At 38.2% G+C, this 19,227-nt stretch overlaps 1 protein-coding gene across 50 annotated transcripts in view; it reads right to left on the bottom strand.

The window, feature by feature from the left end:
• Positions 1–19,227, bottom strand: part of adgrl2a (adhesion G protein-coupled receptor L2a) — a 100,185-nt gene that overhangs the window by 52,367 nt on the left and 28,591 nt on the right. For all 50 annotated transcript variants that reach the window (XM_039810777.1, XM_039810779.1, XM_039810792.1 and 47 more), the window contains one exon: positions 10,119–10,332. In XM_039810777.1, the coding sequence (XP_039666711.1) occupies positions 10,119–10,332 (214 nt within the window). The remainder of the gene's footprint in view (positions 1–10,118; positions 10,333–19,227) is intronic.

Raw genomic sequence — 19,227 nt, 5'->3', positions numbered from 1 at the left:
TTAAATGACCAGAATGAGTTCTGTGCATAGCTAAATGTGTGACACATTTTTTTACACATTAAGAACCAAGATGCCCTAAATATAATTATGAGAAATCACATGGAGGACCTAAGGATTATTAGCTATCACATATATACATTTTTTTTCCATTTCACCAGCCATGCAAAGCAGTATCAAAGGTTATTTCAGTCACTGCCTTTAACATCTGGAGAGCAGACATTCTAATTGAGCCTGTGGTGTGCTCTGAAGCCCAGGGAATTGCAGGTGACCGCCCTTTCGCTGTACTGAAATCATGATAATGACATCTATACCCCCAGCAAGCCAGCTTTGCTACCAAGGGGACTTCAAATTCTATTGGCAACGTGAGGGGCCAGATCAATAACTCTGTTCTGCTGATTTAGCAAGGACCAGAGATAATATTTTCTTTCTTCTTATCACAGACCAGTGCGCCCATTTACAGCAGATCATTGGAAAACGTATTACTGGTTGCATTGTATTGTGCTTTAGCTTTGTTTTGGGCTGCTGAGGTAATCACCGCTCTGTGTCCAAATGTTATTAATATAATATTAGGTAGCGCAGTGGAACAGTGGTGAGTTGCTTACCGTCGGGATGTATAGCATTGAACAGATGCAGGTGGGGGAATTGTTTAGGTTTCAGATTGAAAAACAACACACATTTTAGCTGCATACCATGTAGCTGCAGGGTTTTATAGTTTACAGCACAAAAAACATTATTCAGCAACTTAAATAAACGGTTCCTTAAAAAACCTAATAAATCACAATAACGGCAGAGTACAGAATTAGTCATTACATTTTTCTTTTTTTCAAGCACAAATATCTCCCTCTTCCTCTTGTTTTATTTCTCCTTAGCATGTATGCCAATTAAAATACTTCAGACACACTTTTTTCCCCCCAACATTATAATAAATAAAAGGGATTTTGTTTTTTACTTTTTCCAATGTTGGAGCAGTGTTTTATATCACAGATATAATGACATATTTGGGTCTATATCTGTGTTTAGTGGAGGTCTCAAGGGGCATTTCACTTTATTAATGGGCATTTCACTTCATGTGTGATAATAACAGATGAAAATCAGCATATTGTGTTTGTTTTTATGGAAATGAATTACTGTTTTAGAATTAAAACATGCACCTCATGCTGGGCCCATAATACGCTGCTTGTTTTTGTAGGTAATATTTCATGACTCCGCAGCACTTTCCATATATTATATGGTCACTTTGATGATTCTGTCCCCTTGCTCATGCATAAGCATATCATGCAGGAGCAATATATATTACAGTGCTTTATCTAACAGATTCCAATGAGACCAGGAAATGACTGCCTGGTTTATATTAGGCATATGGAACAGAATGATATCAAAAATAAAATTCATGACACCAATGAGACATAGACCTGCCATCATTTCTCAGGCAAATGTATTTAACAACAGGACATAAGCACTGGGGAAAAAACACCTCATATTTCTTTTGAAACAATGTTGACATAAGTGTTGATAGCTCTTTCTGATATATTGCCCTAATTTTAGAGCTGTGGAGCAGGAGCGCCCTGATCTATGGGATTGTGTGACTCTGATTCCTTCTCATCTGTGAAACCTTGGGCATCTCCTGAGACCAATTGAAAAAGCCCTAATGACTTCTTCTATGCATAGTCCTAGCCCTCAATTTGAGAGAGAGCATGTAATTGAAATTCCTCCCATAAAAAGTTCAGTATTTGGGCCTATCAGGGCACAGGTCTCAAAGTGCACACTAATTAAATACATGTAAAATATGATATCTCTGACTATCTTTTGATAGTCTGAGGCTATATAGTAATTAATCATGTACATAATGAATATTAAGTCAAAGGAAGCTTTTCTCCACTTTCCTCCAGAGTGAAACATTCTATCACTATAAATACCTCGACTGCTCAACAGAATTTTACTGAAGAAAAAGTGGAAAGAGTGCTAATTTATTTTATCTTGTAATGCAATAGAAAAAATAATTAGCCAGTTGGAAAAGGGATCCATATAAATTAAAGAGGCAAGGTGCCTTTTTTAGAAGCGACATTACCCAGTTGTTTGGTAATGTTTCTGTATTGGCTTATATCAACGAAAAATATAGTGCACTATTTTTTTAATTTTTTTTACAAACTGGTACAACCATGTTTAACACATTTGTGGTATGATTTAACAATGGGTTGTCCAGTTTAAAAAGCAACACAAACAGCTGTGGTTTCCAGAACTCTACACTTTGAATTTGACTGGAGTTTTAAATTCTAAATAGGCTAAAATTATGAAGCTATATCTACCCATCAATTGCTTTAAGATTCATTTATTTAAAATTAAACTCTAGTCAGATTTTTCAGTTTCAAAAATAGCCAATTTTCTTTTTTTTATTTAAAATAAGGGCAGGATGGAGCTACTTTCTGCTCTGATTGCCTCCATTCCCTCTACCAGCCAGTTAATCACGCTGAAGTATCCCAAATGTAATCCCATCACATCTCTGACCTTTTGGGAGAGGCGGATATCAGTACAATTAGAGTGTCACAGAAAATGCTTCTTAGATTTGATGCAAATCTCCTTTAAAAATGAGCACTCCCTGCTGACAGCGGGAAGGGGTGCGATAAGATGCCAACAAGGTGTTAGTGATAGCACTCCTGATACCATGTATCCACAATGCAATTTAACCTCTTCCACTGCCATCATAAAGTATGTCAGAGGAATAATTGGACATGAAGATAATGTGCTAAATGAATAATAAATTGACTTGAGTAGAATTCTACAAACTCTGTTTCCACTAACAAATGTAGTAAAAGCCGTTACTGAAGTCTAAAGCCTGCCTAAACCATAAAAGACTGTAATTTGTTTTTTACTAATCCATGTCCAAGAATGGATACTAATAATGTAATTTTAACAAATGCTGCTGTGTACAGATCAGCTTTGCATGGACAGACAAACCTGTGTAAATTTAAGCTTGAAATATATTTCATTTACAATTACTCTATATGCACCTCCCTACATTTAACAAAAATGAACAAATGTACATTATTTAGTGAAGCAGCCACACTAGTGGGTATTAGTTTATCACAAATATATTGTTATCAGCAGATATGTCAGGTAAAATATATGTTTGAGGAATCTGAATTTAGAAACAGCGTCACCATTACATGGTTTGCCCACCAGTTTTTTATATCTCATATATGTATTATATTTCTGTTAAATGCTCAGTACACATCTTGGTTAGAATTGGCCAATATAAACATGTATCTATTGAATTTAAAACTCTCAAATATCAATATCAGTTTTGGCCTCAAAAGTCAGGCTAAATATCCTTTAGTAGGAAATAGGCTTGGTCTACCAAGGCAAGGGTTGGTACTTTACAAAATAATCATTGAGAATAGTGTAGTCTTGTCTTTATACGTTTGAAAGCACTGCTTTTAAATTGAAGTAGTACAGACAGTCTCTCATGATGTGACACGTCATGCACTGCTCATGTGGCACGGCCAGTTTAGACTCCGGGCAAGATGCTCCTTAATTGCTGAATCCTTAAATTGTTTTGCCCCCACTGCTCAATTTGCTATCCCTCAGCACTCCATAGCGTTCTGGAAGCCTAAGCAGCCATTTGTAATTCAGAATATAAAAAATAGCATCAGCAGCGAAAACAATCGACGTGTAACTGGAGGAGAAAAGCGACATGAGTGAGGGCAGCATATTACGGAAAAGGCACAATCTACTTCCTGATGCTCCCAGTTTGAATTTCAATCAAATTAGTGTCTCTTAAACTCAAAGTGACCCGTCTAGCTCCATTTCATCTGAAATGCTGATGAGGTTCATGGCACAATTATCAAGGCAGACATCTTTCTCAAGAGGCAAGCCTGTTGATAGCAGACAGGCCATTGAAAAATTAAATCATTTCCAGGGCCACAAAATGGCAGCGAAAGAAACAATCTGTTGCAAACAGGACACACACAAAAACACACACATGCTGGATGTATAATCACCTCCAATATCAGTATATTTAGACCATTTTCTAAAGGGGTGGCCCAATAATGTTTCAGGAAATAGGTCGTTATAAATTAACCATTAGCCTCCTGCTTTCAACTTCAGGTCTGACCCAATATCCGGATAAGACATCCCAGAAACTTGTAATTACTGTCATATGCTTGTGTTTATGCTATATTTACTGGAGCTGCCAATGGTGCTCAACGGGGGGGATTCCAGGCTCTTACAGACTCAGGAGGAAGGCTGTCTGACTCACATCCGTCCATCTCACCTATTGATTTTTAAACCAACAAAGGTACATTGCCATGCACTAAAGTCAATGGAAATACTATTGTGACATTTTGCAGGTCTAAATGTGACCTTTATAAGACGGCAGAATGCAATGCTACCACACCCACGCATAAAGCTAGAAGGCTTAAAAACAACTGTTTTATTGTCCTGGAGTGGCCGAGTCAGATTCCAGATCAAGAACTTGTGGCTGGATTTAAAAAAGGCTGGATGCTAATGATCCTCGTGCAACCAGACAGAGCTTGAGCAGTTTAGCGCAGAAGAATGGGGAAAAACTGACCAAAGCTGACATGGAGACTCAAGAGTGTAATTGCTGCTAAAGGTGCATCCATTAAAAACTGACATGAAAGGGATGAATGCTTTTGCCAACACATATTTAACAGTTTATGTTTGTAATTAATTCAGATCAATTTGTTTTGTTTTCACTTTGACATGAACTAATCATTTTCTGTTGATCAGATGTAAAAACAAAATAAGCCAAATCAAATCTAATTTGAAAACAATAAAACATGAAAACTCCGAAGGGGGTTAATACTTTAGACATATACTATATGGGACCTTTTTATAAGACAGGCAGGATTGAGGACATTTAAATAATGATTTTAGATGTTTGATTCATCTGAAATTCTTAGTTTTAAAAGGGTATTACTTAAAACATTGGTGAAAGAAATTGCATCTCACATAGGCCTACATTATTAATACTATTAATATTGTTAAATATGGGTGGGACATATGGTTAAAAAATGTCATAGCACATGTTTTGTATTACGATATTGATTTATATCATGACAAATTGTTTGGAAACTTAAATTAGTTTATGGATACAAATAACCACACAGAAGTGTCTGTTTTGAGCAAATCTAGTCAATTAAATTAAAATCTGACAAATCTAGGTAAATTATCACATTGATGCAAAAATATAATATGACCATAAAGCAGTCCTGCACACTGACTTTGCCCACAATGGTCTAGTACATCCAGAATTGTTAAAATGATAGCTACCACGGTAAATAAGCTATGGCAAGTATGTTATGACTGTTCACAATATATCCTGTCATGTTGCCCAACCCTATTGTCATAATAATATATCATGATATAAAATACTCGTTGGTACGCCAACCAAAATCCATTTCCCCACATTTTAATAAGAGAAAAAGGATTTTATTTATATTACTTCATAGCATTTGTATTTGTTGGTATAAACAGCTGTTGACGACCAATATGACAGTTGATACACTTTTAAATCTTGCACATCATCACCAACATAGTCTTGAGTAGAGAGCAGTTTCGTGGCTTATGAACTCATGTACACCCCAAGCTGAATCTGGATCTTTATGAAATCTTAATCTGCTGCGCTTTAAATAAACACTAACTCTGTAGAGGAAGAACAAGGCAGTGTGCTGTCAGGCGGCAGCAATGGAGCTCCTCGGAGAGCCTTGCAAGCAGTCCTGTCACTGATATAAATAGTGTGAGCAGCATCATTTAGTCTCCAGAACTGCCTCACATTTATTGACAATTGCATGCTAATATTGCTGGGTCATTTTAACATTACAAATCAGCTGTTAGCAACTCTATTAACTTAATAATGTTTGTAAAAAATCTGCCACAGTCAAGCTGATTATGTCATTACAAAATAAAAACTTTCAAATACCCAAGGGTGATGATCATTTTAATGATAATTATTAACTAACTAGCTGTCCTCTAATCCCACCAGTAATGAATTTCACATCGTCTGTTAGAGAGCTATCTGCTTTCTTGTCAATGATGTGCTCCTTGGAAAACCCATGATCCACATGCACGGCAGGGCCCAGCCATGTTATGTTACAGCAATCGATGACCTTGTTATCGAATACTTACAATGAAGCTCATTAGTCAAGGACAAATCAATAGATCTAAGCCACTTATTCATACTGCATATCTTAATATGTTCTTTTTGTGACAATGATTGGTCAAGATGTGTCTTACTACTCCTCAAGCTACTGTGATAAGGAATGGTGGTCAGATTTAAATCAATAGCAAGTAAGCACCAGATGGTTACTAGTGCATGTACAACTAAATGTATTACACAATATTATTGAAATGTGATTTAAATTACAGTTTTAATGAAGATGTCACGTGTGGTAATTGTTGTGGTTGCAATCGTCATCATTATCATCAGTGCAGATGATGAAATGTAATTATTAAGAAATAGATTCCTGAAGAAAATTAAAAAAAAAAAACTCACTGGATATTATCAATGAATTCATTATTTCAAACTGTATTGCCATGCAGTTTCACATCTGCTGGAGAGGTGTCCATGTGAAAAATTCCTGTACAGATTATCACCCACTTGAGTCGACTAATTGCTTGCAGCTGAATGTTCTAATTGAGCCACAACCATCCTAAGGCTATTTTCATAAAATCATTGTGCTCATGAATATAATATGCCAGCCAGATATAAAAACAACTTGGAGTGCCAACAGGATCTATCAAACTCAGTGAAGCCTCAATCCAATTCTCCACACTTCAGGATCACATTAATTTCGGATGTTTAAAAAGTGAGCACAGTTTTCCACCCAAGTGCTAATGTGATTTTCCACACACACTTAAATTAGTAGGACAGGCTAATTAGGGCAACAAATAATTTTGTCTCTTCAATCCTATCTTAGTGGACTGTACAGGAGGAAATATTTTTTTTCTCTCCTTGCATAGTGTGTGTAGTGGGTTGCCACACATATGGAAATTTTCAGCTGGGTTAGCCTCAGCAGCAGCCAGAGTGCAGACCATGAGTCTTGTGGAGAAGTGAAGGGCTCAGACCTTGAGACAAACATTACATTCCAAATAGACACAAAAAAAAGTTCACCACATTTCTCGTTGGAGGATAATTATTTTTGGCAGCAGAGGCATTACATTTGCTTCCTATTTAGTCTATTTCTGTAAATAAATAGAAAAGAGATGATGAAAAAAATCACTAATTAGTCCCATATGCAATCTTGGACATTTGTTAAGCTGTCCTTTAATCTATTTCCATGACAGTGGACCGTTTTAAATTTCTGCACTGATTACACAAACACTGTTTTTATGATATAGACCTATACATAACATATCTATATATTATATATGTAAAATATCTAACATCTATAAGTTCACATCAATAATAACATTAATCTGCTCTCACACTTGGTGATATATCTCACAAGAACTTTTACACTTTTGCCACTTTATGTAAATATATGCCAATCACATTTTTTTATCAGTAGATGTCTTTTGGAATTCTTTCTGTGTTATCAAATGTGAACTCTTGTGAGGTTCTTTTTTGTTTGATTTTTTAACCCACACGTCTGACTTTTGTATCACAAAAGACGTTTTCTTGGAACACACACACATTTTTCTCTTTTCTCTGAGTACAATAGCTCAGCAGTGACTGAAATGCTAAAAACACATTTAAAATAACATCTGAACTACGGCTTCTGGCACTCTCAGGATATGCATATGAGGAATGAACCAGAGTCCTCTACAGACGCTGGTGGAGTGCGTTTCTACGAGACTATTTTGGATTGTTGTCAGGTGGCTCCTGCTGGGTCAGTATTTGTGCTCCAGTGGACTGTTTTTGTATGAGCGAGGTTGAGGGCAGCGTAATACACAGGGCCACAAGCGGGGGAGCAGGCAGGCTGCAGCCTTTCAAGACAGACAATGTGAGTCAGCTATCTGACTTCATCAAACAGGGCTTGACAATAAACCCCCTGAATACAAGGGCTCTACTGTTTTATTTCATTATTTTTTTTATTTCCCAAGGCGGCTTGCCAGAGTTGCTGACGGTCTCATACCATCCAATTTCTCTCTCTGTGGCATTCATATGTCATTCCATCCCGTACACTGCACCAGCTCACATGGCATCCCTATGTGACAACTGGTCTCATGTATACGGTGTTACCAGTGGAACCCTACCGAGTTGCGTGTGTGCCGTGCACCTCTGTGGGTTTGTTTTCCACAATAAATCATCCTTCTTTAAACATGGATGATAGCTACAGAGACAGTGGCTTTAAAATGTCTCTGACATCTCGGTGGTCAAGGACAGTGATCAATCTCTAAATCAGGCCTTCCCCTAATCTGACCAACAGGATTTACCAAAGGTTAAGTATCTTAAAGTTAAGGAAATGCCAGTAGTGGAAGAAGTATTCAGATTTTTACTTAAGTAAAAGTAGCAATACAACAGGATAAAAGTACTCAATCAAGTACTGCATTCAACATTTGACTTAAGTAAAAGTACAGAATTTTTCTCAACATCATTTACTTGAAGTCTCAAATTTAAAAGTAGTCGTGCTTTATTTTAAAATAATTATTACATCATATCATTACATATTATAATTAATGCATTAACATGTAAGCGGTACTACAACTAATGCTGTAGTCGGTCAAGCTGGAGCACGTTTATTATTATTATTTTATACACTGCAGGGTAGTTTAATCTTTAACAGTGCAATGTGTTTTATAAAATGATCCAAAGCTTTGTAAGTAAAATCTAAATATGAAAAAGAACTATAGCTTTTAAATAATTAGTAGGAAAAAGTAAAATACTTGAATACTGAATTGTCGTGGAGTAATGGTAAAATTACTTAAAATTGTACTTATCTACAGTATTTGAGTCAGTGTACTTATGATTGTAATTATTATTTACCACCACAGGGAAATGCTCTGATGGAAGCACATTTTGCACTGAACGGCGAGATGTAGGTATGACACTGCGTCTGGAATCCAAACTTATTTTTTGTAAATGTTCTGCATTAAACAAGACAATGCCTAAAATGTATTCCTCTGAGTTTGATCTACTAATCTATAAAAGCTATAGCAGATTGCCACCTATCCTTTCAACATGACCACAATAAGTCAACTTTTTTAATCAGAAGCCAGAAGGTATATGCAGATGGCACACCGCCATTAGTTTATGGTGGCCAAATTTGAGAGGATGGTTGCTGTATTATAATAATGTATGATTACACACACACACACACACACACACACACACACACACACACACACACACACACACACACACACACACACACACACACACACACACACACACAAAATTGATTTTGCTAGGAGCAAGTGGCTCAGCTTCTCTAATAAGGCAAAGCAAAGCTATCAGTGATAGTTTAATGTTAGCATACTTAATCTAGAATGCACGTTTGCAAGGTAATGTATTCAACAGAGTAAATTACAATAGATAGAATAATTACCTCCTGCAAGCCGGATCAGATCTGCAGTTTGTCAGTCAGTTTTTTGTTTTTGTGAATGTCACTGAAAGGTTAATTTGTTATTTTCACATTTTGTAATATGAATTTGGTGTCCATAGTGAGTTTTTTGCTTTGCTCTCTGACCCTGATTACTTTAGTTTTCTTAATCTGCTTTCTTCTATTTATCAGCCCTGCTTATCTCCCAAGTTCTGGTGAAGTTACTAATTTTCTTTTGTTCAGGTTCGGCTGTCTCAGTAGGTGCTTACATTAATGTCATGTAGGTTATTGAGGCTGACAGGCTACTATTGCCTTTTTCTCTTTTTTGCTCCACACTTAGATTCACTTTTGCTACATTCGATGGAGTAAATCAATCCGACGGCAGCCGTGTTATTCTCCTTGGTGGAAGATTTTAGTCCAAAGCCAAGGGATGCACAGGATTTTTTTAAGCACAAGAAAAATAGGTGCCAACAGGGGCAACCAAAAAAAACTGAAATGGTTGACAGAGGTCTATATCTGGTTGCTCAGGGCAACTTGGCAACCGCTACTATTGAGCCCTGGCAACCTCATTTTGTAATCATTTCTTTTGGTGCTGCACAGAGATGTCTGCAGTTTTACCTTTGTGACATGATCTTGTAGGCATCTGGAAGATAGCAGTTGATGTTCTCCATCTGGAAAGGGTCAGCGTCGCAGATCTTATCATCTGTTCGGCCATAGTTGGCACTTTCGATCATTATGACATCACTTCCTGGACACCGCAGATCGATGGGGTAACCCTCACAAGACAGCTCTCTCCGTACTAAGCCAAATGGCAGGGCGGCTCGACTAAACCCTGAGGGAGAAGAGAAACAGAAAGCTCTATCAGTTCAAATCGAAGGGAGATGTGTAGTTGAGCTGACACAGAGGAAGACAGTATGAAGGCAGAAGACACAGGATATCAGAGCTGGATGTGCTGGATATACATAAAAGCAGCATTTATGTGCATGTTCATTCCTTTTTATTGAAAAATCTGTAACTGTTTAGCAAGATGAATCACGCTGATATATGGATAGTGAACTGAGGATTGGACTACTATCCTGACATAGATCAGTATATTAATGGTGGGGCTAATGGTGTTAGTATGTCATCCCCATGCCTAACCGGTCCTGCAGAAAATCGATAATTGTCATAAAAGTCTAGTTTGTCAGCTAAAATGTCTGGAGCATGGTAACCCCCCATGACTGTCTATGTACAGTAAGCACACTGATACACTAAACACCAAACCCAACAGCTGATGTGATGGTAAAAAAATATAACTCCATTAAGGACTCATTTTGTAATGCTTTTTTGTTTTTTCTTTGTCATACTGCTGTCCTGTGTATTATTTCAGTATAGGAACAGTCTATCACTAGCGCCTTGTGGTGACTCATTTTTCTACCCAAAATAAAAAAGTACAACAAGCATCTGTACAACATGAGTGTAATTTAATCCACTTTACAGTACTGACAATCAAAGGGCGGGCTATTGAGAGGCTGGGGTGAGTGAGTGAGTGAGTGAGTGAGTGTGTGTGTGTGTGTGTGTGTGTGTGTGTGTGTGTGTGTGTGTGTGTGTGTGTGTGTGTGTGTGTGTGTGTGTGTGTGTGTGTGTGTGTGCGTGTGTGTGTCTGTCAGGGAGGGTGTGGGGGCAGGAAAAATAGAAAATAAATCAATATTGTGGCTTTCTGCGATGCCAAAAGTAAAGTGAACTACATACATAGACTTTAGCAATCCCAATACGGGATATTTTTGGTCAGAGCGACATGGCAAGTATTGGCAACAACGGCATAGAGGATAGAGCTTAAAAATATTGCCAGCTGCCTCTCTGAGGACTTTGACTAAACCACTGGCGGCACTGAATAATAACCACAGCTTCCTTGCATGCAATGCTTGCTCTGTCACCTCTTTGAGCCTCTTAAATAATGGTGTTGCTACCTGCAACTTGGTTGATGGCTGTTGTTAGTGTTTCCAAAGCCTCTACTTCCCTAATGAGGTTGAGTTCACAGTCACAGGAGAAAGAAGAAGAAAAAGTGTGTCGCTCCTGCTTTTCATGCGCTAATTTGTTTGGCAACTGGACAAGTCGGACCAATCCATATGCAGAGTTGTTTATAATTACAAAGCACTTTTTCTTTTCATGAGTCATCCTGTGAGATGTTCTTTGTGTGGCTACAGTTTACTTAAAGCCACTGACATCAGCTCTGCTAAATTGGCCTGGAAAAGCCGAGTTCATTTTACCCTATTGGACACTTCATCAATTATACCAATATAATTATCTTTGTCTGATTAAATACTATGCTATAATGACAAGAAATTAGCATTCTGTATTGTGTGCCTCGCCAGCAACTACTTCTGTGGTATTTTACAAAGAAAGATAAATGTCAGTTTGTATTGCCTGATCCTCCGTTTGTGCACCAATCAGGTTAAAGTCCGACTTCTAAGGAGCTCAGGGTAAACAAAGGAAATATCTGTATGGAAGAGGGCAGCTTGCCCATCTAACCTCTATAATAAGACTTTAGTTGTTTGGGTGCATACAATCACCAGGGATGGATCTTTTTTCCTCTACATGCTCTTTTTGACAGCAAACTTTCTCGTGTGACCAATAAGCATGAAAAAGGAAAGGCTTTCAATTATGATAGGTTTCAGCCATATTTCATTTTTGCAGCCCCTTTTCTCGCTGGAGTCAAAAAGAAATGCTTAAGGTGATAAACAATTTATCAGTGATGTTGGCTTGAAAGAAAAAGCCCAAGTGGGGGAAAAAAAATGAAAACATGGCATGTTAGGAACAGGACTTGACAGCCAATCTTGAGTTTATGTCAGTGCACTTCAGCATATCTCCATCAAAAGTCAGCCGTACAATGTGTAGTAGCTATAAGAATCTATGTAAAACATCAGTCAATGCCACATTACAATTTCTATTCTCAAAACATGACGTGAAAATTATAATGGAGACACATCCATTGCATATATTATTCATATACGAGTATCTTCAACTCTTGAAAAAAAGTAAATTTCTTTAAATCAACTGAATCCCAGCTTGACTTACTATAGAGGAAAAATAGACCTCACATGGATTAATTGGGTAGCCGTTACGTATGGCTAGGTGGGATACATTTTCTTGCACTGGCCTATTTTGTGGCTAGAAGTAAACTGGTTTGATCTCCAAATCCACAGCCAACCCCACTGATGCTCTGTGTCCCAGGAACACTGTTATAACAATGAAATCCCTCTGCAGAGCCTTTACAATCTCAGTTTCTGGTTTTATGATTTAGAACTGATGCAGTCTCTCTGCTTAATAGAAAACAGATACTGGAGCAATGAGGAGATAAATGTATGCTCCAGAATACTGTAAGACTCCTACTGAAATGCACTAGCAACTTTTCAACCATGCTGATGACAGACCGTGTAATACGGTGCATTTTTTCGTGGTCAAATATCTGGAAATCAAATAAAATTGCCATCCTCTTAGCACACTTTATTCGCCAGCTGGGTTTGTGCATCATGGACCAAAAGCACGCTCGTAAACAACCTCCAAAAAGCCTCTCTCCATTGATTAGGCCCGAGGCTGGACTACTTTTCACCCTGGTGTCAGATGGTATTTTTGGTACATGGGGAGATGAGTGACAGACAAATCTATACAGGGACACAATAGTTCAGCAAACAATAGATGCAAGTCCTTATTTCAATGTCTACAATTCGGTCAGCAATGTTTGGGTGTTTTCTCTAATGTTTTGTACAAGTATTCAATTTCATTTTGCAGATTGATCAGAAAATATTTTGTGATACCCAACAAATTTTGTTTCATCTGCAACATTCATGTACAAACATATACATTGGTCAAAACAGGCTAAAGAAAAGAATGATTTACACTGCTATACTGACAAATCAAAATCTGCTTTTTGAATAAACTCTTTTATAATGTGTGTATAATGGAGGGTTTATGTGACTACTTCAAATAAATCCTCTTCCTCAGTTGCCATTAAGATATTATGAAGCCACCAAAACACCATTGATCATGTTCTGGCACGGTGATGCATTGCAATTACAACAGAATAATGTGATCACAGTGAATCTAACATAGACAAAATTCAATGTTTACTGTCTCAGTTAACTACATAAATTCATTATTCAGATGAGCCAGAAAAGTAATCATTATCATGCTCATGGGGTCATTAGCATAATTATTTAGGGAATGCATGATATGAAAATTATTTGCTTTCCATATGGTAACAATAAACCATGTCGAGAATATCAATATGTGCTGGATGTTCCTTTTCACTTTTCCTGATAAGTCTTCTAAAGTCTCCCCGAGAAAGATCTCAACAGTTTATTGGAGCACTTGTTGCTATATCGTGTTTCAGGGAGCCTTTTTACTTCTGAGCTTTCTACCATTGGGAAAAGGCTGTTGAGCAAACCAAATGGCACCACACATGGGTGCAAAAACAGAACCACATGCCTACAACTGAGAGGATTTTTTTACTTGTGTTCGTTTGAGGTTGTCTCACACATACACATGGACTCAAAGGGAAACTCAGCACCCTCCTCGTCGCAGGTAGCACATACTTCAGACACCTCCTCGAAATATGAGATGTTATTTTACTAGCTTTGATGTACCTTCACTCTGTGATGGTACATCCAAACCAATGATGAGAGCTGGAAAGACAGAAGCATATCAATCAAACACCCAGAAAAGGAGTTTTACATTCTCTGCACTAATTAAACGCCAGGGATCAAAAGATCAGGGCATGGTCAATAAAATATCATGTGGAAAGCTCAATCTTGTGACAATGGCAACATGGTGCAATGGAGACATTACTGGTCAGATCCTTATCATGGCCATACTGACACTTATCAGGCATTCTGGTCACCCATCCCACCCACTATCACCATTACCACCAGAAACGCATTTAAATTCCTCTTCATCAGCTATGTATCAAGCATTGAGCTGAGCAATGATCAGTGCCATTGCACAGAAGCAAAGCAGTCAGGCCCATTTTCTTTCTTTCCACCCACAGACTAAAATTACATTGAAAGAAAAACGCTGCATATTTTACAACCTACACACTGAAATTAGAATTAGAGCCAATTTTTGTTTTGTCCACTAGAAAGCAGCTGTTTGGTTTCTTTAAAGCAATACTCAACCTTTTGACACGTTTCTTGTACATGCTGTTATCACGTGCTCGTAATTGACATTGATTGGTGCACAGGACCTCTATTTCTATGGGTTATAACACTTTATTACACCAATGAGGAACCTCTATTCAAGGCTTCACAGACTGGCATTTACTACCATATGTAACCTTTGTGATTACATTAGGCCCATACAGAATCTGCAGCTGAAGTACTGCAAGAAACTCCCATATGTAAAGTGGACCCATTATGCGCCGTCTCTTTGGTGCTGTAATGTTTTAATTCATTTTTTTCCACAGATGAGCCAAATCAATTGGAAAGTGACCATCTGGTAGGATATGAGTGCCACTGAAGCAGAGGTAATGAACAAAATGTCTTCCTATTTCACACAAACGAGGAGTCATTAGGATCTTCATGAGCCATGTAGGTAGGGAGCTTCTCCCATGTAGTCCCATGAAACTAGCCATTACCATGATCAAACCACAAAGTAACATACATACTACAGACATAAAGAAAATGTAGAGTATACACAGCTAAATGCAGCTGTATGTTTAATGAGGGAAACAAACTTGAGTCTTTCTCAATTAAATAAAAGTACTTCACTGTTGTCTAGGGCTGATTATGCAGCATAAAAAACTATTCTGCTTTTCATCAGAACTGTCTTGCCTCCAGTAAATGGCTTTCATATTAAAATGACTCTTTGTAACTTGAGTTACACATCTTCCAGAGTTAGTCCAGGGGCAAAGCAGAGGCTGATCAAAAGGCCTATTCAGCCACTCATGCTGCCATCATTGTGGCCAGAGCACAAAAGAGGTCTCCAGATTATTTTGATGTGAAACCAGATAATTTTTCTGTCGAGAGCTGATGAGAAATGTGACGGGGACGCTCCCGATGCTTGTCGACTACCATTAACGCAGACCTTTGATTTTCCTTTGTTCTGACGAGAGCTAAACAGCTGCTTGTAAATGAGCTAGCATCTCTGTTTGGCCCGCCATTATTATGCACTCCTGAGCCGACAAGGTCGCTTGCTGGGGGGATTTAGGGTGAAAGAAAAGTGTGGCCTATAGCATTAGCTTAGAGCCACAGGAAACGCAGCTCGGGTCTTCCAGGTTCTGCCGCCCCCACCCCTTCCCCCCTCCTTGCTATGGTACAAGCAAAGGAAGTCTGTGAAGGAAAAGAAACCTTTAAGTCAAGACTCTTCCCACAGTGCTGATTCTATAATCCAGAGATATCCTTTACGACAGCATGTATTCTTAAGAAGTCGGGTCCACACAGAGGAGGAGAAGAAAGAAAATATTGCATATATCCTGCAAACAGCAGGGTACGAGGTAGACTGCTGACTTTGTGTGGCCATTCTGAAAAAGAATTACACTACTGGTTTGACAGATATTATTCTTTTGAATTTCTTAACTTTAACTGAAGCCTGTGTTTCTATTTTTTTCCGCTTTGTGTGTTGAAAGCTGATGTCATTTTTTGGCCATGGCTAACAGCATACGACAGTCACTTATGTAGAGGTTTGTTTCTCCTCTGTAATTCAGCCCATAACATCTGTAGATTATTAAACTCTTTGACAACTGATGTTGAAACTATGACTTATGTGGCGCTGATTACACTGACATGACATCTTAGCTTGTATTTACATCAGAGATGATCAGTGAGTTATTCTGTAGGGGAAAAGTTATTCTGTAGGGAAAAACGATAGATTTTTCTGTTCTTATTTCATCCATCCATCGGCATAATGCACAGTGCCAGACTGAAGAAAAGGAATTTGCACAAAGCCATAGAGGTCTTGCTTGAAAAAATATTTTTAAAGGAAAATTATCTGAAGCCATTAAAAAAAAAAAGACAAAAAAAAAAGATCCCATATCATTATGTTGTGTCAAAATATGTGGAATACTTGTTAATGTTAGGTCTTTGAAACCAACTTGCACAGAGAGAGGGAGGCAGGAACAGAGAGAGAGAGAGAGAGAGAGAGAGAGAGAGAGAGAGAGAGAGAGAAGGAGATATTGGGAGAAGAAGAAGAGGCAAAGAGCAGCAGGGGAATGAGCATTCCAACCTCATTTGTATTCTCCACCATCCAATTCACTCCAGTTCATTTACATCTCCACTACTTCCATAGCAACAGCAGGGGGGCTATCAGGAGCATCTTTGATATAGGTACATGACTGGAAAAGATCTTGTCATTTCTCTCTGAATAGACGCCATAAAAAAGGAGATTTTATTCCAGCCTTTTGGTATAAAAGAGAGCTTCTTAAAGCCTTTTTCACCCTGTCAGAGACTTTTTTTTTAACCTTCACTCTATTCCTCATCCTCAACCAGCACTTGTAGACACATAAGACTGCACAGAAAATGCCATCACCGCACAGAAAAGAAATATGATCCTGTAGCTTAGTACTTGATTTTACTGTGTTCAGAAAAAACTATAAAACATGGACACCAGAAAAGTCTGGTAGCCAAGAAAGGTTTATGTTTTGTCTTTCTAATCCGGAAAAATTTGAACAAATACAAGGCATCAAGTGGTGCCGCAAGACAAAATGAAAATGCACTGCACCAGCAGGAAAACACAGCCTCATCAAATTCCATGTACACTTGTATGTAAATCAACCTTAAGGCCTAATTAAGCTCTATGGGGCTCATCAAGGTCATAAATCCACTTTTTTTTCATAATGCATTATTGACTTCATATCATCTGCACATGTCGGCTGACTGCACTCGCACAAGCACACAATGTCATCTCACTGTCTAATATCGGATAGCCCTGGGGCTAGGCGGCGTGTGTGTGTATTTGTGTATGTGAGAGAGAGAATGGGGGAGTGATTTTTTTTTAGGTCACACAAAAAAGCAAGGACATATTCTGGTAATGAAATGGCTGCAATCACCATCAAACAGTAAATTCTGTTCTTAACAAATGGTCACTGGTAGATTTGAGACTTAAATTACAATACATTTTCAAATTTTCAAGGATAGGTCAAGGCTTTGTGCTCATTTCATTATAACAGCATTGAGGTAAATTTGGTCCCTATCCAAAAATTCAGGAAGTGAGCATCTTTCAAACCTACACTAAATTAAGAAATTATATAACCCTACATTTTAAATTGTGCAAATTGAAAGTGGGCTGGCTGCACTTTAAATGTGTTTTGTTTAATTAGTAGTAGACTGATCTTATGAGTCATTACCAAGGAGAACTGATAAAGTGCAGTCCGTGCTAAGAGTCACGGCGCCTTTTAGCCACAGTGGGCTCTTTGGACCTCATTACTCAGCCTTATCAGTGACATTTTTTCAGAAGATATCAAATGATCCAGAATTTAAACGTGATGAAGATGTGATATTTTTTTTGTTGCCAAAGACATTTCAGACTGGATTTGCTATGTGCTTGTCAGCTCTTCCTTTGGTCCATATTATGTTCACAGCTTCCATTACAAACAATGAAAAAAAGATGGACTCAGATACATTTGATAGACTTCCTTCTCTGCTCCAATGAAGCGTTTGATGCTCCTCGATTCAATGAGGAAGCATTTCCCAATGGGTCACCAGTGGTAGTACACACACAAATGAGAAGGGTCCATCTGCTTGGTTTGCATTCCCAAAGTGCACTTCCTCAAGCAGACCACAGCAGTGGTTCCTCTTCCCGAGACTCGGCTCTCATGTGTATGCATTTGTGCCACATTATTCAGCTAGTGCTTCAACTGACCCCCACCTGGCATTTAAATTCCCTGACCAACCGGGTAGTCATGCCCTGATGACACGACTGCTGCTCCAACTGAATTCTTTATGCAGCTCTTATTCAGACTAGACTGCAGACTTGCCGGCTTCTTGGTTAGGTGGATTGTTATGTGGCAGAATGCTATTTTACTCACACTGGCCTCCAAGGCTTTTGTCTCTTCAGCACACTCACTCAAGGTTATGCACATATTCTGCACACCTACAGAGTACTTCTCTGACAAATGCAACACAAAGCAAACAGTAGTATTTATTTATTTATTTATTTTTATCCAGTGACTATTATCTTTAGATTTCCTGCTATTCAAGGATTCAATCTTATAAGAGAAAGCTGGCCAAGCGGAAATTGAATTTTACTCTTGTTTCAATTCATCAAGGATTTATTGGCTGCTATTCATTATAATCTAGAGCTGAATATTATCTCGATGACCTTCCATCTCCTATGCATTTTTTTCCCCTTCAGTGAACGGATTGTTATAACATTCAAAAGAAGGTTCCCCCCCAACATTTTCTTTTACTAGAAACTTAAAAATTTGGATTAACCTCCTTTGAATCAAGTCCACAGACTGCTTCACTCCTCCATCTGTTTCCAGCCCTTACATGTCACAGCAGGGGCACTTTGAAGTTCTCATTTAAGGATTTATCAGATGTCTCTCATGCATCTCAGCCTTAATTATTGCTTGTTGGCTATTTAAAAACAATTTGGGGACTTGTTGGTTTGTGTGTATGTGTGTGATGGAAATTAGGGTACAAGAGCAACTATTAAGCAAGAGGCAATGGTCCAGCTGGGCTGAGTCAGTATTATAAAGAACGCTGGGGTTGATTCAAAATGACTTATGTCATTTAATGTTTGATTTGCAACCTCT

Source organism: Perca fluviatilis, chromosome 9, assembly GCF_010015445.1.
Source record: "Perca fluviatilis chromosome 9, GENO_Pfluv_1.0, whole genome shotgun sequence".
Classification (NCBI taxonomy): domain Eukaryota; kingdom Metazoa; phylum Chordata; class Actinopteri; order Perciformes; family Percidae; genus Perca; species Perca fluviatilis.
The sequence above is the reverse complement of the archived record's forward strand: the minus strand, read 5'-3'. Positions and strand labels throughout refer to the sequence as shown.